At 39.3% G+C, this 22,383-nt stretch overlaps 1 protein-coding gene across 2 annotated transcripts; it reads left to right on the forward strand.

Moving 5' to 3' along the window:
- The first annotated feature begins 3,497 nt into the window (after window positions 1–3,497).
- On the forward strand, window positions 3,498–20,724 carry postna (periostin, osteoblast specific factor a). Of its 2 annotated transcripts, XM_026182230.2 has the most exons (23): window positions 3,498–3,811; window positions 5,208–5,306; window positions 10,044–10,108; window positions 10,214–10,371; window positions 10,475–10,639; window positions 10,755–10,901; window positions 11,027–11,168; window positions 11,812–12,024; window positions 12,114–12,248; window positions 12,435–12,583; window positions 12,982–13,118; window positions 13,729–13,859; window positions 14,031–14,161; window positions 14,507–14,609; window positions 14,698–14,765; window positions 14,859–14,904; window positions 14,994–15,029; window positions 17,421–17,879; window positions 17,989–18,018; window positions 19,505–19,549; window positions 19,757–19,843; window positions 19,930–19,965; window positions 20,048–20,724. In XM_026182230.2, exons 1-23 carry the CDS (start codon window positions 3,693–3,695, stop codon window positions 20,101–20,103), a joined length of 2,757 nt encoding a protein of 918 aa, XP_026038015.1. In that variant the 5' UTR covers window positions 3,498–3,692; the 3' UTR covers window positions 20,104–20,724. The 2 variants fall into 2 exon arrangements, with proteins under 2 accessions (XP_026038015.1, XP_026038017.1); XM_026182232.2 differs by lacking the exon at window positions 19,505–19,549.
- The last annotated feature ends 1,659 nt before the right edge of the window (window positions 20,725–22,383 follow it).

Here is a 22,383-nt window from a genome sequence, read left to right on the forward strand (position 1 = left end):
GCGCTTTTCAAGACATCCATAGCGCTTTACAATGCCACTATTCATTCACTCTCACATTCACACACTGGTGGAGGCAAGCTACAGTTGTAGCCACAGCTGCACTGGGGCAGACTGACAGAAGCGAGGCTGCCATATTACACCATCGGCCCCTCTGCCAGTAGGGTAAAGTGTCTTGCCCAAGGACACAACAACCAGGACAGAGAGCCCGGGGATCAAACCGGCGACCTTCCGGTTACAGATGCGCTTCCCAACCCCCTGAGCCACGGTCACCCCGTAGGGGCGCATTAGAGACACACATTTACATTACAGGTCTTCAAAGAAAAACAACAACCTAGTTTCAAAATACATGAAAAGCTCTAAAGAGGGTGATTTGCTGTGTAAACTCATTATTTTGGAAAACAAAAATCACAGTGATTTAATGGCCATTAAAATGTCTTCAGAAATTCCAAATTTGTGATGATTCATCTCAGAAGAACAAAGAAGTTGAAAGTATTGATATCAGTGCTACTGGGCCTCTTTTTATTTGGTTGTGATATCAATATCAAATTTGAAGTGGTTCCCTGGCACACACAAAAAACAAGACAACTTTAGGTATTGTTAAACTAAAGTGCTAAACTGTTAAGTTATAGTCTTACTTAAAGTTTCCAAGTGAAACACTACCTAAGATGTTTTTGTGCTTATTTCCGCTGAAATAATTTTCAAAGCTGGTAGCACCTCGGCAGTACATTGCCAGCTAAGCCTGTAGTAGTAGTAATAGTAGTTATTCTTAATGTGATTAAGTTTATGAAGTTTATCACCCTGTCAACAGCGTGAACAGACCAAACACTACTGCTGTATTGTCATGTACTGGTGGTTAAAACACGTGACTTCCTGGAACAGATGTCACATAAGGTGAGCTAAAGTACTGTACAGAACTCCTTTCATGTTTTTCTCTTTTTGCCTCAGCAACAGTTGTCGTGAAATGTCATTTCCATTAGTTCACAATCAGTTTCCCAAAACCACACACTGCAAGGGCTAATTTGGCAACATTTTTGCTCCACTTTAACATCTCTTCTGCTCCTAAGAACATCATGAGTGTGAACATGTATTACAGTGATTATACACTTGTACAAAAAGTGGAGAAATGGGGTTTAAGCACTGTAATTAATAGAAAACCTGTGCTCTACACAATGTAACAGTAACTATAGTATGCACTGTCTGCATCATAAAAACACAGTTCAAAACTTTTACAATTTCTGTAAAACTATGAAATTATTTAAAATTTCATCAGCTGCCGCATATGTTTCCCCACAGACTGGATATTTTTTGTTTTCTCTGAACTTTCTGTTGCTTTCCTATTTGTGCTGCTTGGCCTCTAATTTCTAATTTCAGTGAACAAGTGACCGAGCAAGTGAAAAGGAAATGAAATATTCAGCAGCTGATGAAATTTTGCTCCATGTGGGATCAAAAGGCTGTACTGAAATGCTCCTGGGCTTATGATAGATCTTCCAACTTGATTGAACCAAGCTGTCACAGACACAGAAACACATGAATAGATATCTCCTATCATTGCATATTTAAATGACTCACAATTACGTGTTTTAACTGCTGAAGTCTTATACAGTAGCATACTCGTGGTTAAGAGCACTGATGTGACTTTTAAATATGACCTAAATAACCTGAAAAGTCTTTTACATTTAAAATTGAGTGTGATTTGTTTTCTCAAGGAAATAATTGATAAAGAATTAATAAATAGTAACATTTTGACCATTTTATTTAATTATAAGAAAAAACTATATATATAATAGGAGCAATTTACCTAACCCACAAAAAAAAAAAACATATGTTCAAGGATCTAGCAACCTAAGGACCAAACTGCAAAGCTTGCCAGTGGTTATAAATGTTCGCACACTCAGGGTTCTGTTAGATTTATTAGAGTAAAGGCTGTGCTGGCTCCTTGGAAATTGTGGCCCGCTCTTCAACACTCAAAGTCTAACATTTACTACCTAGTCAAAACTTACTAATAAAAATGTATGACGTTGTGAAAGGTTTTATGTAAGTCCCTGTCCTTACATATGACTGTACTGACAAATAATTCCCAGTAGGGGGAGACGTCATACATAGCACAAATTTCCTGCTGTGATTCCTGAAGAAGGTAGAGTGACAAATCCAAGCACTATACTTACTGTATAAAGAACTGCTATAGATACACATGAGCTTCATTTATCGATTTTAGAGGATAACCTGTTAATATTAAAATACAATTACAATTACAGCAAAATTTCAAAAACAGCGGACTCAAAGACAGAAAGATGTTTCCAAAGTCAGGAGACTCTTGGAGACTGTTCATCTGTCATTCATGGAAAGACAGAGGTTGTGTGAGTTCATAAGAGCGAGTACATATTTGCAGTTTCAGAGCAAAGCTGTCTTAACCTTTGTTTTTAAAACATAGTTCTCATCCCAATCCCTAACCCCCTAACCCCTAACCTTAACCCCCTCTCTTACTTTACTATATTTACTGTAAAAGAATAAAACACGCACTCTTGGCGTATCCGTTTTCAAACAACAGCAATGAAAGAAATGGCTCTTGGTCCAATAAATCAGCCTTGTCTGAGTTGTCTCGACCTGCATGTGTAAAGTGTGAAGCACACCTGTCGAAAAGTCAAGACTGTACACGAGGATGTCTGGAAAGCCTGTATTCATGATTAATTTATTCTTTGAAGCTGTATCAGATCTGGCTTCAATGTGGGAGACAGAGACAGCTGAAGGGAAAAAGTTGAGCTGATAACGATGAACATGACAGCAAGGAGGATGATGGGAGAAGAGGAGCGCAAAAGGGAGTTCACGGGACGTTGATGGAAACGATGAATCAATGTGATAAAAGTTAAAGGGGAGAACAGTGGGGTCCCAGGGGAGGTGTGATAAAAATACAGTCAGGTTTCCTTCAAGGGTGTCAAGTAAAATACCAGACTGTGCAGATTCACCACAGTAGGTCTTCATGCATGATTTACACCTCTATTTTATAGCATTTTATATCAATTTTATTTACATTTTGTTGCCAGAAGTCTCATGAAGAGAGATCAGAGGTATGCTTAGAGCCCGTGTTTAGTTGTTATTGTCAAACTAGTGTTTGGATCTGTATCTTAAAATCTGCTTTTCTTTATGCATCTTTATTGGCATCTTTTTTGATTGCAGTGCAAATTCTGTGGGTGTTAGCCTCAGAAAAAAGATGAATCCTCTAATATTTTACATACAATGAACAAATCATCACTGGTTTGCATACTTTAAACACAATTCACAGTTTGGAGACAGGCGGGCACTGCAGCTTGTACAGCAATGTAAAGTTTGAAGTACAGGGTGCCCTTGGTGCTCTGGGATGTGACGGTGGTCTGCAAATTCATGCAAAATTCATACGAACATGAGGGAGGAGAGTTAGTGGTGGAGGAAGGATTTCGACTGAATAGAAGGGTGTATGCGGGTGGGAGAAGGATATAATGGTATGGAATAGACAGTGAAGAACTAAAAAGGGAGTGGGTGTGTTAGAGAAGCTTGTTCATATAAAAGCTCCCTCTCTCATTTGTGTTCCCACATATCCTGTGTGTTTCTGTGGACTCCTGCTTGTGTGTGCGTGTGTGTGTGTATGTGTGCACTTGAAAGACAAGAGCAGTGTGTGTTTGAGCCCTTGCAGCACTGAGGACTGATAACTTCACAGGATGCATCGGCTTCTGGTGGTGACCTTAGTGTTGGTGGCCTTTTGCAGTCTGGAGACCACAGCTTTTTCAGCTTATGACAAGATAGTCACCCATAGCCGCATACGGGCCAGGGATCAAGGGTAGGTAGACTTAATATTTTTCCTATCACCTTGTTTGCAGGTGCAAGAACATAAATTGTATGATCTGGCAATAAAACAGTAGCATTTGTAAAAGGTTAGACTACGTCAATTTTTAATATGGTTTTAAATCTTACTGAGCACTACAGTTTCATGAACAGATCAGTCATATTGATGAAAAATAGGAAATTCCGCTTGATCATCAACATATTTAACATGCAAAAATCAACAACTGAAGTCCAGAGAAATCCAAATACTGTAAGAAATAACCCTTTCTAAAAAAGTTTTAGTGTATTTCTTATTGAAATATTCCAAATATTATTAATTGTGTATTTATTAATTATGTAATTAATGTAATTTAAAATTCACATGTAAATTGAATAAGATGAATCTTCTTTAAAATCATATTTTGGATTAAGACTGATGCCAAAATGATCCAAATAATTCGTTCCGCTTCTTGGGTGGTTTTGACCTTACTGTAAGTACAGTACACTTGCGGCACACATTACTGTAGCAGATACTGTACATTAGTGCTTTGTCTGCTTCATTAATAAAGCACCATTATTACTTGCTGAAATAAATGTCTGCTAACTTGAAAAAAAACCCACAAAGCAGACAAAAAATGCACATGCATCAAATTTTGGTTTTGCGTAATACACCGTATGGACAAAAGTACTGGACCACACCCCTTTATCTTTAAATTCACGTGTTTGGGGTATAAAATCTAGCAGCTACTCACACAGCCTGTCCTTACAAACATTTGTGAATGGGAAACGTTGTTGTTAAGAGCTCACTGAATCCAAGTATGGTACTGTGTTAAGACGACAGCATTGCAACAAGTCAGCTCATGAAGTTTCTTCCATCCTAGAAATACCACAATGAACTGTAAGTGGTATATTTGTAAAGTGGAAGCAATTAGGAACCACATCAACTCAGCCATGAAGTAGCAGAGTTGATGTGATTCCTGTCCTGCAGCTCTTAGTGTTTAAAAGCTACCAAAACTCTGATGACTGCACAGCTCTAAACCTCCTCTGACATTAACATCAGCACAGAAAGTGTGCTCAAGGAGCTTCATGCTTATCAGTTTCCATGAGTGAGCAGCTCCTGTACTCGTCATTTGCCGGTGACCCAGTACTTTTGTCCATATAATGTCTTATTAACATAAATATTGCATATTGACATGTGTAAATCGCTTTTTTCGGCCATGCATTCTTTTCCATTTCATACATACACACCTCCCCACATCTTCTCATGGTCTTTTTCGTCAACTTGTCTATCCTTGTCGCCTTCCTTCCCCCTGCTACGCTCGTACAGTTCCATATCCTGACCTTCCTGATCCTGTTCCTTACGTTCTTTTGTTACTCCCACCTCACCCTCTCCTCCCTCTCCTCTCTTACAGACCCAATGTGTGTGCTTTGCAGCAAGTCACAGGGACCAAGAAGAAGTACTTCAGCACATGCAGGAATTGGTACAAACGCAGCATCTGTGGCAAGAATACGTAAGTGTTTACTGAAAGACCGAATGGATCTAATTAGCGCATCTTTTTATCATTATTTGCACTGAATTAGACTGGTCTGATCAAAAGTGCAAACCACACCCAGCTTCATCACCCATCTATCAGCAGAAGCCCAATATGTTTGACCAAACCCTTTCTGCACCCTCAGACTTGTACCTCAGTTTATCTGAACCTATAACATCTCGCTTTCTCCTCTTAACCTTCGCTTTAAAATGAAGTTGCATGGTTCAAACCAGTAATGTCTTTGTGCATTTATGAAAATAATAAGAAACCAAACTTTAAATGGTCTGTATTTATATAGCGCTTTACTAGTCCCTAAGGACCCCAAAGCACTTTACATATCCAGTCATCCACCCATTCACACACACGGCAAGCTACATTGTAGCCACAGCCACCCTGGGGCGCACTGACAGTGGCGAGGCTGCCGGACACTGGCGCCACCGGGCCCTCTGACCACCACCAGTAGGCAACGGGTGAAGTGTCTTGCCCAAGGACACAACGACCGAGACTGCCCAAGCCGGGGCACGAACCGGCAACCTTCTGATTACAAGGCGAACTCCCAACTCTTGAGCCACGATCGCCCCGTCTTTAGGGTGCTTGTGGTGGATTTATTTATTTAGGTTATTTCCTGCAAAATAATTTCATAAAATATTACATGAAACGCACCTAAAGGAGTGTAAGGCTTAGTTGGAGCTGTTCTGGTATACTTAAGTGCAGAAGCAGCAGAAAATAACATACACACTTAGTCTCTGTCGTTAGCCCACATGCACACACAAGAACACACATGTAGACATACACCCGTCTGTTTTCAGTCATGCAGTCAACTGGAGCACCTGTTGCGGTATTGATAAGGCTGAAAATGGGGTGTGAGCTCAGGGGTGAGTCATTTTCTCCCAAAACAGTACAGCAGTAGACATGAAAACAACCAGGAATTACTGGTCAAAACATGTGACAGTAGATTACGAGAAGCTAGTAGGGGTTTCTAAGATAAGAAACACAATTGCTTGGCCTCATCATTACATCACTACCAAGTCCCATTAGGCTATTTACAAATTATTTTTGTCAGATCTTTATGTAATGTGAATATGGCATATTTAAAATGTTTAAATTAAACAATTTCTAAAATAGGATTTTGTTAGCCGAAAAAATAAATTTCAATGCATTTAACTTTTTTCTGGTTTATAACTTAATTTGTTAGTTCATGCAAAAGGTTTGTAGTGTTACAAACAGCAAAATCTACATCAAAGATAAGTACGTTTTTCCCACAGAAAGCACTTTGCTAAACAGCTGGAAGTGTTCAGTATATTCTCCTCTCATCTGTCTCACTTTGCAGTGCACCACTGGTGATAGATTGGATCACCCAGAGAGATACCCTGTTTTGCTTTGGTTAGTTGTTTTGTTCTTTTCCAGCGCTAGTGGGTCAGTCACACACTTTCACGTTTAATCTTTTTCAAATGGTTTTGTTGCTGTTGAGCATCCTGAACATATTTCCAAAACTAAACTTTGATCTTACACCGCGGGTTAAAAGCATGTGTAGTTTCAGATCACTATACCAACCTAAAAGTATTAACTATTAACCTAACATAGTTTGGGAATTGCTCATGTTTCTCTTGATATAATGGTACCATAGGATCTTTTGAGGATTTCATTTGAATTGAGCTGTTGGATGAAAGAAACGGTTTTTCTGTTAAAGAAAACTATTTGCAGGAAGCACAGGATGTGTGATTAAAATTAAGTGGACTTTATAACAAACCACTGTAAAAGTCAGATTCTTAAAGATGTATTTAGAGGAAGTCCACACCCATCTATAGAAAAAAAGCTCTTCTACACAATATTAAGACCAGACGGATGAGGATGGAACAGAGACTGTTCATTAGTGATTACAGAGGATTTAAAAAAACACTCCAATGTCTTTATCTGGTGCCAGAAAACCCCACCTAAAGCCTTTCTATGAGTACAGTGTGTGTGTGTGTGTGTGTGTGTGTGTGTGTGTGTGTGTGTGTGTGTGTGTGTGTGTGTGTGTGTGTGTGTGTGTGTGTGTGTGTGTGTGTGTGCGCGCGTGTATGCGTGCACCAAAGCCCCATATTTGCACATCTGCTCATCTGGAAGCCACATTGAGTTGTTTCATGCTGTGATGCAACCAGGGGCTTGGCTACAGTGCACTGGCTAATTCTGTTTCAGGTCTCTGTTGAATCTATTATCCTGTCAGAGCGTAGCTGGGGAGCAATGACTTCATACCTTCCTGACGGCCAGTCGTGGAGGGGTATTTATGTATTTTATATTACCGAAATTAGTGTCAAGGCAAAGAGGGATTGCTCTATAAGCAACATGCCTCTTTGCACAAAATGACTAATTCTTTTTTTTTTTTTTTTGGCCTGTCCCGTTTGGCTCTTTTGCCATCAGAATTGTTGTCTAAAGGCAAAGAAAGATGCCCAACGGATTTACTTTACCAAACAAAATGACTAATTCAACACATTCAGCAGAATCAAACACACACAGAGACGTTTATCTATAAACACACAAATACTAATTAAATGGATTAACTTTGCCAAGCTTGAATCTTTGTAGAAAGTGTGTGTGTACATGCACATGTGTGATTGTGTGTGAATAAGGTTTTCAGTTGAGGGGACTTGAATCTACTTGCATACTGACTGTGGTTGTGTTCCTTGCTTGTTTGTTTGTAAGAATTACATTTTTATGTTACATTTTATGCAGTTAGAAGCTATGGTTGAGGTTGGTGTACTTGCAGTAAGCTATTTTTAAAAAAAGTATTGCTTTGGCGTAATTTATCAATACTGGCGATTCCTGAATAGAAAGCAAACTATTGATAGACTGGTTTACTGTAAATCATGAAAAACTAATGTGCACATGTGGAAATACAATTTTTCCATGAGAAAAAGGCAGGAAAACCTCAAGTTCTGCAAAATGTAATGAAAGTGTAATGAGCTCAAAGAAAAAGTCGAAACTAATTTCCGGAGCTGAAAACTCAGGAAGTGTTTCAAATTAAACCCCAGTACAGGTTATTCACTTCCTAGTTTGTCTTAGAAAATGTTCGTTAACTGGGGACTAATCCTAATCAAAATGCTGTCAAACCATCTATGGTTTGTTTACTCTCAGTAAAACTTCTCACATTAGAGCTACAGTACTGTCCTGTGTCTCATTATATTAGCCTTCTCACACCTCATTCTTTCATTCATGCCAATGCAAAAGAGTGCCAGCTGAGCTCCTGTTATGAGCACAGCTTATCTGGTGCTTATCTTGCATTTTGTCATGGAACGGGGAAAGTAGGACCCAAACAAGGGACTCTTGGATGCAGACAGTGAGTGTATTTACAGTGCAGTAAATAATAACATGACAGTCAATCCCGTGCGCGTTCCCCAGTGTCCGTGCTCTGTGTCTCTGCTCCCTTTGTGCCTCCATACAACGTGCTCGCTGCCCTCTTGTCTTTGCAATCCTCTTGTAGAAATCACAGAGGCAGCCGTTAGAAAGCCCACAATTATGATAGACTGACCCTTTCGACTGACTTACTGGGAAACTGACGGGAAGTCTTGCAACGATCCAGCATCCACGGGAAGCTCAGCCAACTCTTCTAAGTAGCTCCCCCAGACGAGGCTGATCAGCAGCAGGTGTGTGCCATCATCCTCCTCGGGTGTGGCCAGCCTGGCGGGGACACACTCACCAGGCCTGACGGTGATCCGGATACACACACACACATATAAACGCCTATACACACAAACACACACAAAGAAGGAAAAGAGGGACACAAGCACCACACATAAACAGCCCAAGACAAACCCATAAAAAAAAAACAGTCCACAAACACTCATGAACCCTGGGTCACCAGATCCAGGTCCATGACACATTTCTTTGAGTTACGCTTTTACAAGTTTTGATAAGCCTTTATTTCCACCTAAAATCTAAATGAAGACACCCGTCTGTTTTTTTTAGAAGTGAAATTAAAGAATGAAAATCTGTGAAAATGTTTTCTGGAAAATTTACAGACTACAGGATTCGACTTGACAAGTGAGACGTCTGACAGCAGTGTACCACAAAGAAGAGAGGAAACTAAGTAACTTAGAGTTGTCCATAAAAATGTAACAGATAACAGTCTGTTTTTTGATAATAGTGCTTACACATGGTCCTGTAATTTTTTTCTTTCTTCTTTTTAAGACAGAAAAAAAGTTACTAGAGATCTTCCCAGTCACCAAATTTTTCTCGATTAACCTCCTCTTGGGACTTTTTGAGCTCTTTGTCACTTTTCTTGTGGAAACACAAACCATGTAAATGTTTTTTTCTCCTTTCCAGTCTGCTTAACTTGTTGGTTTTTTGACAGTTTTTTTTATGTTTAATTCATGTCAAACTTTTTCATAAGTTTACTATGTGGTTTTCAGGTCAGCCAGTGTCAAGAGTTACTTCCTCATTTGTTGTTTTCAATGCCCTCATTCCCAGGGCTCCTCATTATCTCACAGCTGCACAGGTTTTTTTTCAATGACTCATTTATTTTAGTTTGTTGAGATGGTATAGTTTTGTTTCGGTTCATCACCTTGTGTTAGAGTCATGTAGACTCTTGCTCTGTTTGAAATTTATATGATAAAGATGCACAACCCTGAACAATTAAATTTTTTATTTTTGACATTTTATATCTGGATTAAATTAATCTATGTTTTTAATGATTATCTACTTATTGAATAACTCACTGCTCTTTTAATGGTTTGGCAGGGTGGTTGTATATGAATGCTGTCCAGGTTATATGAAACTCGAGGGTACGAAAGGATGCACTGCAGGTAGGTGGATGGCTCAACAGATTCATTCAAAATCAACTAAAAATTACAATATATTCAATATGAATATTTCCTCTGGTTTCTCACAACTCTCAACCTTACCACCAGTGGCTCCCATTGACCATGTGTATGGTACACTGGGCTTTGTCAAGGCTACAACCACACAGCGATATGCTGAAGTCTCTAAACTGAGAAAAGAAATTGAGGGAAAAGGCGCCTTCACCTTGTTTGCACCTAGCAATGATGCCTGGGATGAGCTGGACCCTGTGAGTAAACCTGTGTTTAAAACCTTAGAGAGAAATGCATTTACAATAATGTCTGCTCAAACACAGTTATACTTTGATGAAACTAACACTGTGATTTTTAAAGGCTCAACGATCTGCACTAGAGAACAATGTGAACATTGAACTCTACAACGCTCTGCATTACCACATGGTAAACCACCGTGTCCTCACCAAAGACATGAAGAATGGCATGACTGTCAGTTCCATGTACAATGAAGAGGGACTGCACTTCAACCACTACCCAAATGGGGTCAGTTTATGAACGGTGTAGACAAGCACAATGCTGCATGATTATTACAATTATATCTATAAGAGTCAATTAAGCCATTGATTGTTTGATCTTCATAAAATATTTACTTCCTAAGGTTGTTACAGTGAACTGTGTCAGGATTCTCAATGCTAACCAGCTGGCCACAAATGGTGTGGTGCATGTCATCGATCGGGTAATCAAGGCCGTGGGGAACACCATCAAGGATCACTTGGAGCTCAATGAAGACCTTTCTTCTTTTAGTGTATGAAACTATTCTCAAAAAAGTTTACAGTTGTACAGTTCACCATTAACAAACAGTAACTTTTATCCAACTCATTATAGCATCTGATTCTTAGAAAAATGTTTACATCGTGTCTTGTTCCCCAGGCTATCGCATTAGCTTCCAATGTGATGGACAAGCTGGGTGAGCCTGGCCAATACACTTTGTTTGCTCCAACTAATGACGCCTTTGACAAAATGAACCCAGACTACTTGGAGAATATCATGGAAGACCCAGCTGTTGTTAAAGGTACAGTAAAAATGTGATGCCTTAATGAGAGCATAAAGTACAACCATAACATTTTCACATTGTTCCTGTGGCCTGGTAAATATGCTAAAAAAAAGGGCCACTACTACTATGAGCTACTATGAGCTACTATGAGCGTGTGCGGCAGCTTCACACAGCTCATAGTAGGCCCGCAGACAAATTGATATGAAGTGGACTTTGAACTTTGAACTTGTTTTTGAATTGACAAATCCAAAAACCACACAAAAAACAGCTTATCTGCTTATTTGCTGAGTCATGAATACAGGCATGAAGTCAGTGACAGGTTTCTTCTTGGAATAAAATACAATACAAATTTTGCTTCTGTTTCTAATGCATTGCTTTTGCAGGCTAAATTTGTTGGCTTAGCTTGATAGTCGGGCTCAGCTGTAGCATAAATACATGCCTAAATGTGAATAATGAGCACAGAGAACATTGATGTTTGATTCATCTGCATACCTGTAATTCCTGAATAACACATCACAGCACAGGCTTCACATAATAATTAGATACTTTAGGTGTGTAATTTGAGTTGCAAACCTATGTTCAACTTGTGTTTATGTTTATTTAATTACTCAATTAAATGTAATTAATTTAGCCTCTTTCACACTTTGACCAACCTTGTCAGCCCTGGTGAACTACCACCTGTTAAAGAGTGTCCAGTGTGCAGAAGCAATCATGGTAGGATTCATGTATGAGACTGCAGAAGGCAGCAGCATAGAGATTGGCTGTGACGGTGACAGTCTGACTGTGAACGGCATCAAGATGGTCCTGAAGAAGGACATTGTAGCGACCAATGGCGTCATCCACCTGATAGACCAGATGCTGATCCCAGACTCAGGTACAAACACATTTTGAAGTTGTTTAAATCGTTTGGCGTCTTCCTTTTAATGGGTCACAGGCATATCTTTTTTGTATTGTTCATGTCAGCCAAGGAAGTGAAATCGTTACTGGAAACCTCCCAGAGCACTTTCAGCAGCAAGTTGTCTGAACTGGGCTTAGCTGAATCCCTGGGTCCAAAGACAGAGTACACCCTCCTAGCTCCTTTCAACAATGCCTTCACTAGTGAGTTGAAACATGTTCTTATCTATAGAAAAGTAGCACTTTTTTGTGGTTATAATATTTTGTCTTTTACAAACCAAAAATATTATAATGTATGCCACACTTTTAAATTGCAAGGCATTTTGCCTTATTTGATCAGGATCTAAAACTATCCATCTTATTTAAATCTCTGACATTTCTCTCTGTCAGGTGAAGTGATGTCAATGGACACAAACACGCTGAGACTCATTTTGGAAAACCACATCTTGAAGACAAAAATGAAACTGAGTGAGCTTTACAACGAACAGACGCTGGAAACAATCGCTGGAAAACTGCTACGAGTCTTCATTTACCGCACTGTGAGAATTCTGTGTGTGTGTGTGTGTGTGTGTGTGTATTGTTACATTAACCAAGTGAAATCTGAAAGAAAAAGAGAGAAACCACAGAAAGTAGTAACTTAGTCTGATTTATGTGAGCCTTACCAAGTGTGTGGTATATTGTTGCTGTCTTTAAAAATCTGTAAACATCTAATTACTCCAGCTTTTGGCAGATGAAGTGTGTTTCTGCTCCACTAGATAGCATATTAGAGTCAGCTGGGTTTAATTTTTCCACAGAAACATTGTCTTATTGTGATTGATGACAATCAAAAAAAAAAGAAAGGCTTACAGCCCTCCTCCACACAAGCAAATAGTTACCAGATTTGTACAGTGAATTTTAAACCTGTGGCTTAACTTTATGAATGCTCCTTTTTTGACAGGCTGTGTGCATAGAAAACACATGTATGGTCCGTGGCAGTAAGGAGGGGAGCAATGGGATGCTCCATTCTGTGAGGTCTCTTATCAAACCACCTGAGAAAACTATCTATGAGCTCCTGATTGCTGACGGACGTTTCAAGTAAGAGCAAAGTATCATACTAAAATACTTGTTGCTGAAAATGGTTTCTCTTTGAGTCAAGTGAGATTTTTATCTCCAGTAGTGGGGATGGAAACAGTGATCGCACATTGCTTGTGTGCGTAATAAAACATCTTTTTCTGATGCTGTTGATGATTCACTTTCAGCAGAACATTTCTCACTGTGTAATTAAAGGCACCAGTAAAGGTTGGTGATGAAGAACTGAGGAAAACAAATCTGTGACTCAGTGGGACCACACGAGAATGCAAATCTCATTCAAACCCTCTGCCTGAACTTCCCTGCTAACACTATAATCCTCCCGGCTTAAAAGGGAAACCTTTTTTTATCTGTTCTGATATTCATTGTGTTATTGCAGTTAGAACCATTTTGCTTGTGGAAATACACAAATATAGAATATAAATTTCTTTCTGTCTGAACCACAACACTAAGGCTGTGGTGAAAATATACTTCCAGTGGACCATTAAAATCACCTGATTTCCACTAACCAATTATTGTAAACACTTAAACTGTACATTGCTCTTAAACGTTGTGCCTATTTTATTCCTGCATCCCTGATTTTCTTCTTTTCTTTCTGTTATTTGAATGACTGTAGGAAATTCCTGTCGTTAATGGAAACAGCAGGTCTGTATGATCTGTTAAAGCAGGAAGGCTCTTACACCGTCTTTGCACCAACGGACGATGCCTTTGTCGACCTCAGCAAGGAAGACATGGCTCTGCTCAAAAGTGAGTACCCCACTGCAGTGAGCACATATGCACTTATCTTTTGAAAAACCCAGCAATGCTGTCAATGTATCTTCATCTAATAGGGAACTATTTGATGCAGAAATGAGAAAAAACCATTGTTTAACATTGTGCAAAGTATGAATTATAATTCCTTCATATTGACACCGACAGGTGATCTAACTGTTCTGAGAAACATCCTGCTGTACCACTTCAGTAATGGGACCTTCATCAATGGAGGATTAGAGGGAGGAGTTACCAATCTGCTCAAAACCTTCCAGGGCAAGAACCTGCAAGTTAAATCTGTATGTCATCTTTTAGAGTTTTTTTTTTTTTTTTAATAAAAAAGCCAGCAACGAGTTTCTAAATCCTTCTGGGAATGTCATAGAGCGTTAGTTTCAGATGTATCAGCTAATGAAACTCATGAAATCACTCTTAGATTAATGTTTAAAATTCAGCCCACGGGCAGAAAAACTTTTCAAACTCAGCTCAAAGTGTGATTTGCCTCAGTTTTGCATGTTGGACGATTGTAGGATATTAGTAACGTTAATAAATGGAATTCCCAGCTCTCACACTGCATTCTTCTTAAATGACTTAAATATTCTTAAATTTGTGTGAAGGTAACGTTTAATTGTGTTTGGTTTTACCAGGTAGACAGCTCTATCCATGTCAACTCTGTGGATGTGCCACACAGTGACTTGATGGCAACAAACGGTGTGATCCATATTGTGAAGAATGTTCTTTATCCAGGGGGTAAGAACGTGTGCTGTGTGTTCACCTGTATGCCTGGTTGCATTCTGCTTGTTTGATATATATTAAATGTGACGTGTATTACTTACAGACCTTCCTGTGGGCCGTCAGGACCTCCTGATCCTCCTGAGGAAGCTGATTAAGTACATTCAGATAAAGGTAGTGAAGGGGAAACCCTGTCTGTGTATTTGTGTAGAGGTTTTACTGGTTGACTTTTGAAGCTTTCATTCTGTTATGCTTTTTGTTTTTTAGTTTGTCTCTGGATTTTCTTACACTGAGATCCCGCTCACCTTCATCAGTAAGTTCCCATAATATCACTATCACTGTATTATGTTTAGATATTTTTGCCTGAGCAGGAACCTAAAACTAATTTTATTACTTTCTCAGAAAGGACTATCACAACAACTACTCATTTTGTTGAAGGTAAGACCTAACTACACAAAGGACTTGAGTCTGCACTTATTTGATTTACAATCTGCAGTGATCATAAATAACAGACATTCCTTTAAAACAAATGCATATTCTTTGCTCAACAATACAAATATGCATAAAGTGAAATCTGTCTTGCAATGACATTAATAATTCATGTCTCATAGGAGGTTTCTCAGAGAAGTAAGTACGTACCAGTTAAAAGTCTGGACACTCTTACTTGTATATTAGACAGGGATTGTAGGTCTTAAGACATATTATTTGTTGTTATATTTGTATGTTTTTTAATCAAACAAATGAATATAAGAAGGAAAAATCAGTCTTTGCTTGGATCTTTTGTGGTAATACTTATGTAGAGGCCATTGTTTTGCTGGGTGGGTTCAGAAAACAAAGGGTTTTTCAGATCTCAAGGGGATTTTCATTTTTATCTTTTAAGAAACCATGTTCATAAGATTTAAGGGCTACAATAACTAAATCTAAAAATACAACTTTACAGTGATTATACAATTGATGTGCGATTACTCATCTGGGTAGAGAATCCTAACTATTCCTCATACTAAGCTACGTAAGCTAAATACTTTATCATTCTTGAAGTATTTATAAAATCACACACACACACACACGAAGAGAGAGAGAGTATGCATAGTATGCAAACGGCTACCATACAGCCATCATAATTCATTATACAATGAGAACAGGACAAATCAACAATTGACAATGACTAATTAATATTAAAATCTGTAATATAATGTATTGTTTGGAGTTTAGTCTGTTACTGTTACTATTTTTACCATTTCTTCTTGGAGCAACTGTAACCCACATAATTTCCTTAGGGGTTAATAAAGTATTTTGATTCTGATTGTTTCAGGATGACCTGCCATTATCCAATGACACATCTGCTTACCTGCATCTTTTGCTCGTTTCTCCTCCTCTTCTTTTCTCTTTTTTCTAAACTGAGCACCTGATGGCTTTGAACTTTTCTTGTCCATCTTGGTTTTAATTTTGCACTGCAGTATGAACACTTATCCCTCAACCAGAGGATCACCACAACATAACCTAATAAACCTACACCTTAGTTCACTTTGTCTAGGGTGTATTTCTGCCATTTTGCACAACCCAGGATTCAAATCATGAATACATATGTGCTTGGACTGAAAACATTATGAATGAAATGTGGTCTATTTGGAAGCAGCAGGTCTCCCTCCCCTTTCGACGTGTTGTGTGTGAGACTTTAAATCATCAAACTATAAAATATAAATTTTAAATTGTTATTGATCCCTTTATCCCTAGTGTATAGTTTTTTTCTTACTCTTCTTATATTTATTGTTTGTTTACTTGCACTGCTGTAACTGGAGCCTCGTCGTCTCGTCTCTCTATATACTGTACTATCAGGCGCACTGAGGGCTCTCGCACTCACGTCTCGCATACAGAATTTCGAAAAACCATCGGCGCAAATAATAAGTCTGTATCATAATGTCTGGTGTTTTCATGTTTGTTGGTTTGTTTTTATTTCGTTTTATTTTGCGAGCTGGTTATTAGATGCTGCTCCAGCCAGCCAGAGAATCCCCCCACCGCCCCGCCCTGTCCTCCTTGTGCCGCAAGCAGCAGGCGCACCTAGCAAACGGAGGGCGCCCTTACTCCCAGCAAATGGGCAATAGAAAACCGATCGGTGCCTATGCCATCCCCAGTATGCGCTGGCATGATGTCGGGGCAGCATGAGTACGAGCAATTTTTTTATTTATTTTTTTGCCGCCCCCCACAACGATGCCGCTCCGGGCAACCGCCCGTGTCGCCTGTATCAAAGCCCTCTACTGGACATGATCTTGGCTCTGATTACTAAAAAGGGCACTTATCAAGCAACCTCAGGCCAAAGAGCAGCCTTCTGATAAAAATGGAAATCTTTCACCTTTCAGCTGGCTCTTGTACATATACTGTCACACACACACACACACACACACACACACACACACACACACACACACACACAAAAAGTGATATTTTTGGCAAACGTTTCTTGGGGAAGGTTCTGGGGTTAGATGGGGATATTTTGTCAGATGTCACATCTCATTTATTATAATTTAAGCCAGTAGTTTTTAAAGCTGAAAGACTCTAAACCAACTAAAGAAAAAAGTGAAAAATTCTCATACAGTCCTGATTATTTCTCAAAGTGTGTAAGTGCAGGACTGATTAAGGCCTCCTTTTTTCAGTGCTGCAATCACTTACCATGCTCATGCCATCTTCTTGGTTTGAATGCATGTTCTTATCTGCTTGGAAAACTACACATAATGTGCCTTCAGACTCCTCCATAATAAAGAATTTGAGGGAGTTACACCCTTATTCCCTACATTCTTGACCGATGCTGAAATTACCTTTCCCTCTCTACAGTTCCTGAGTCAACAGTGATCCGCAATGTTACCCGGGTTATTTCAGTGGAACCATCTATCACTACCGTAAAAAGAGTTATCGAAGGGGACCCTTCACTTCTCAAAGACATCAAAACGAACTTTTCAATTACTACCAAGATCATCAAAGGGGACCCTACACTTACCGAAGTCACCAGAGTCATAGAACGGGACTCTGCAGCTTCCAAAGTCACCAGGGTCATCAAAGGGAACCCTACACAGACCAAAGTCACCAGGGTCATTGAAGGAAACCCTACACAGACCAAAGTCACCAGGGTCATTGAAGGAAACCCTACACAGACCAAAGTCACCAGGGTCATTGAAGGAAACCCTACACAGACCAAAGTCACCAGGGTCATTGAAGGAAACCCTACACAGACCAAAGTCACCAGGGTCATTGAGGGACAGCCTTCTATTACTAAAGTTACAAGAGTTATTGATGGTAATTTTCATAAAAAATGCTTATATCATTCATTTTCCATCATAGATGATCAAATTTGAAGCTAACAAAGTTTTTGGAACAGATTTGATGATGTTGCCTTGAATCACAGGTGCTAGTGTTGGTGGAGATGGCAGCACAGGTGAGTTTCCTTTGCATGTTTACTGATTTGAAGACTGTAGTAGCATTAATCTTAGAGCGTTCATGCACCTTCTAACAGATCTGCATGATGATATTAGCCACTGTGTGTCACTCTCTTTTAATGCAGATTTAATTTCACCTTTAATCACATTTTTGTGTGGTGATCAGCTACTAAGTCAGATACTGTTTGCACCATTCTTTGTCTTGAGTTGATCCTTTTGTGAATGCCTCATCTTCAGTAACTACTCTCTCTTCCTCTATGGTGTATACTGCATTTCTTAAGAATAATGATGACCAGAAGAAGAGAGAAGGGATTGTAAAGCACATGCATTGACTTGGCTCTTTTGAGCACAGTTGTTCAGCCATGGTCTTCAACATTTTTTTTTTATTGTAAGGCCTGAAGTTTGGATTTTGACTGCCGGTAGAATGAAACCAGGGATGTGGATCGTTTACATCCAGTCCTTCTCTGGCTGGCTAAGTGGCAGTCAAAGCCGCCATTGCTGCTTGAACCTGTCATCTCAGTTTCTCAGATTTGTGAAAGCATCCACGACTGCTGTGTTCGACGGGGTGAACAATGGCAGACTCAAATCCTGACAGAGATCACAGGAACTGGGCTGCAAGGTTCTACAAGACACTTTCAAAGTGTCTTGTAGTGGTGGAAGGAAATGTGATCCTTCAACAGACTAATCAACATAATCAACAAACTAAACAGACAGGGAGGTGTTGTTTGATGACGGTTTAGATGGCTGGATCATAATTTGAGTTTGGAATTAGAGATAAAACATACAAGCAAAACACTAAAGGAGAGAGGAGTTAGCAATTAACTCAGCAGTAAGGCTCATGACTGAGGTACCCAAAAGACGGACAAGTGTTGACTGGAGCAAGATTTACACAAAAATGAATTAGTCCTCATTTCGGACTGGATACATCAAACTGCTCTTTATTGTTTTTGTGTTTGTTTGTGCTCGGAAAGCCCTGTTTAACAGCCTGGTTCATGGGATTGCACAGAATATGATGACAATCTTTGGCAAGCATGCAAGGAACATAGGTTCATTTTTGCAATCCATCTGCTGGATAGACATCCAATTCCATCCTAGTATAGATGTTGTTGTTTCTTAGGGGAGGTTGCACATCCTCTATGTTGTGGCATGTATGTGTGAGAATTGTGCAGTGTGCAAATTATATTATTATATTATCAGACCATTGGGCCATTGTCTTTTGGGTACAATAGCAGGTGATCTTTCAGCTGCTTTTCTGGTGTCTTGCAGCTTATTTCTTGGGCTAATGGTACTGTGCGTCTGTGTGCAATTTGTGTATGTTCATAAGCTTACCCATGTGTGCTTGACTCTGTGTTGGTGGTGGCGGAGGAGGTACAGTATTTTATGGGGTGTATGTGCCTGTCAGTCTGTCCATTTGTCAGTCAGTACTTGTACAGTTGCTAAGTCGTTAAATGACTTTCAACACCCTTCTCCGCTGCCGGTCTGAAGGTGGAGCCAGACACACCACGGCGAACGAGCCTCAGATCATTGAGGGTAATGTGTCCTCCCATAAACACTTTATACCAAATAGGTTTATTTCAAATGTTTAATTTCCTTAAAATGATCATGATTATAAATCTATATTCAGTGCAAGTGGATACCTCAAGGTAGGAAAGTAATCATGAAGCTTTTTTAAAAACTGATTTGACTCAGAACATGATTTCGGATTTTAGATGTAATGGTTTTGTTTCAAACGTTCAGGCCCAGACTTTTCCAGGATCACTACAATCCACGGAGACCCAAGTCTGATCGATGAGGAGTCTGAGAGAATTAGCAGAATCATTAAAGGTAAGTGCTTTGACTTTAATTTTGTGACATACTTGTCTGTATATCTCTAATATACAAACTAACCATATTATCTCTTAAATTCGCAGAAGGAGGTAGATTTGCTGCTGCCAGGAAAGCTCCAGGTAACAGTATAATTACTTGCTGATGCATTCACAGCCTTTATCTTCTTAATACATTTTGTTCGCTCTGCTTCGTCTTTTTCAGCTGGAATGAAGAGGCGGGCAAGGCTGGTCAGGCGTCACCATAAGCCAAGGGAGTGAATCTTGCAGAAAGATAAATGCTTAGGGCTCACCACAAGGATTGTATGCATCTCCAGCGCTCCTGGTCGAGCAGTGGTGGATTGAAAAACCGCAGATTGAGATTAAATTAATTTAGCCATTTCTTAATCCAAAGAACCATTAAGTTTGTTTGTTATTCCATCTGAGGCACAGTTCGTGTAATAGCCATATGATTAAACTCTTTATTTCCCTAATTTTGGTGTGTAAGGAATAGTGATTTTTAATGTGGGGGCAAAATAGGGTGAAAGGTGAGGTATATTGTACGAGAATTGTTGTTTGTTTGTTTTTTCGATATCACTTTGCAAACAGATTAGTACAAAAGAGTTTTGTATTCTTTTGGTTTGTTGTTTTTTGTCATATGGTGCTCTGTTTTAAATAGTGTTTTGCTACCGGTAGATCTTCTACTGTACCTCTGTAAATTATGGCATGATCATTTTAAAATGCCACGATGGGGTTTTTTCTATCATGACGGCGATAGATCGACAGATGTTTCATACTTTTGATCGGGAACTTGACTCGTGTATGTCTATACACAATCAGACTTTACAATCCTATGTTTGTACCTTACAAACAAGTGACCAATAAATGTGTGAATACAATGCAGATTATGACTAAAGAAATTCCTTTCATCTACTTTTCCATTATCTAACATGGCTATTCTGTCTGTAGAGCTACATCGTGTATATGAATATACTGAAAGTAAAGTGCTGGTGAAAAAACCCCCAAAAAAGCATAAAGCAATCAAAAGGTTTTCAAGAGTATTGACACTAAATCAGATGAGCTATCACTTCCTCAGACAGATGTCTATAAACCTAAGTTTAATTTTCATAAGAGTCCATAGACCTGAAATCAAATGTAAAACTGAATAACGTTTTTACTATTTTTTAAATGGTTTAAATAAGAAATGTTCACAATTATATCTCATGTATATTATTACATTATCCAAAGTATTATCACTTACAGTATATTTTTAATATGTTAATATGAGTATAACATGCAGGTTAAAAAGAAACAAAAAAAAAGTTTTACACAGTTATTATTGTGTACTTAGTCCTGATTGTGTCTACTAATGTACAGGTAACAGCTTCAAGAATTGTAGTATCAAGCATGCTTCATCTGCAAATCTGACAATAGCCCTGGCAGCTACCTGTTGAGCTGTGATGACTTTGCTGTCATATCTTACGATCTTTATCTGACTAAATTATTCAAAATATTTTGAAAGCAAAATTTTGGACCAATTTCACTTTTGGATTTCAACCAAGGAGTGTCTTAACTGTAGCACATGCACTGATTGACCTCATGTTTTCCTGGTTTACTTTTGCTTCTGAGAATCACCATTACGCAAGAAGCTTCTGTCCATGGTGTAGCTCTTTAGTAATATCATTTAAATGACTGGTGGCAACTTGCCTCTGAAAAGTTAAAGTTTGCACAAGGAATGGTTGCTTAACATCACAAGGCCCTGATAAAACAAATTGCAGCTTACTCTGTGTTTTCAGCATGTTTTTTGTTCTCTTCTTTCATTCACAGACATGGAAAAATACTGAATATTGTTATTATGAGGATAATTACTTATGATAATAACAGAGACACATTATTATTATTATTATTATTATTATTATTATTATTACATAACAGACCTGGCCCACCTAAACTTATAGTGAGGGTGTGCTTGGAAAGCCTGGCAGTGGCCCCGGTCCGCAAGATCTTCAACGCACACCTCGGGAAGAGTTTCAACAGCATTCCGGGGGAGACTTGGGACATTGAGTCACCTCTATTGCTGAAGCCACTGCGTCCACAAGGTGGCTCGTGCCTGTCATGGTGGTAACCCAAGGCCAAGCAGAACACAGATCGGGCAGTGGCTGAAGCAAAAACTCGAGTGTGGAAGAGGTTCGGATAGGCCATGGAAAAAGACTTTCAGACTGCCTCAAAGAGATTCTGGAAAACTGTCAGAGGACTCAGGAGGGGAAAACAATGTTCTACCTGCACTGTGTGGAGTAGAGCGCTGTGACTTCGACTGGGAACATTGTTAGGCAGTGGAAGAATACTTTGAGAAACTCCTTAATCCAACTCCCACGTCTTCCGTGGAGGAAGCAGAGTCTGGGGACGAGGGGACGACTCGCCTATCTCTGGGGGCGAGGTCACTGAGGCAGTTAAACAACTCCTTGGTGGCAGAGCCCCTGGGGTGAGTTTCTGAAGCCTCTGGATGTCGTAGGGCTGCCTTGGTTCACAAGCCTCTACAATGTTGGATGGAGATCAGGGGCA

This window comes from Astatotilapia calliptera, chromosome 10 (genome assembly GCF_964374335.1).
Source record: "Astatotilapia calliptera chromosome 10, fAstCal68.1, whole genome shotgun sequence".
In the NCBI taxonomy this organism is placed as follows: Eukaryota; Metazoa; Chordata; class Actinopteri; order Cichliformes; family Cichlidae; genus Astatotilapia; species Astatotilapia calliptera.

Bases quoted from the DNA above. Each gene is read 5' to 3' on its own strand.
- postna (XM_026182230.2), top strand. From the start codon at position 3,693: ATGCATCGGCTTCTGGTGGTGACCTTAGTGTTGGTGGCCTTTTGCAGT. The intron at 19,550-19,756 runs GTAATGTGTCCT...TCAAACGTTCAG, and splicing joins CGAGCCTCAGATCATTGAGG to GCCCAGACTTTTCCAGGATC. The intron at 19,966-20,047 runs GTAACAGTATAA...CGTCTTTTTCAG, and splicing joins TGCTGCCAGGAAAGCTCCAG to CTGGAATGAAGAGGCGGGCA.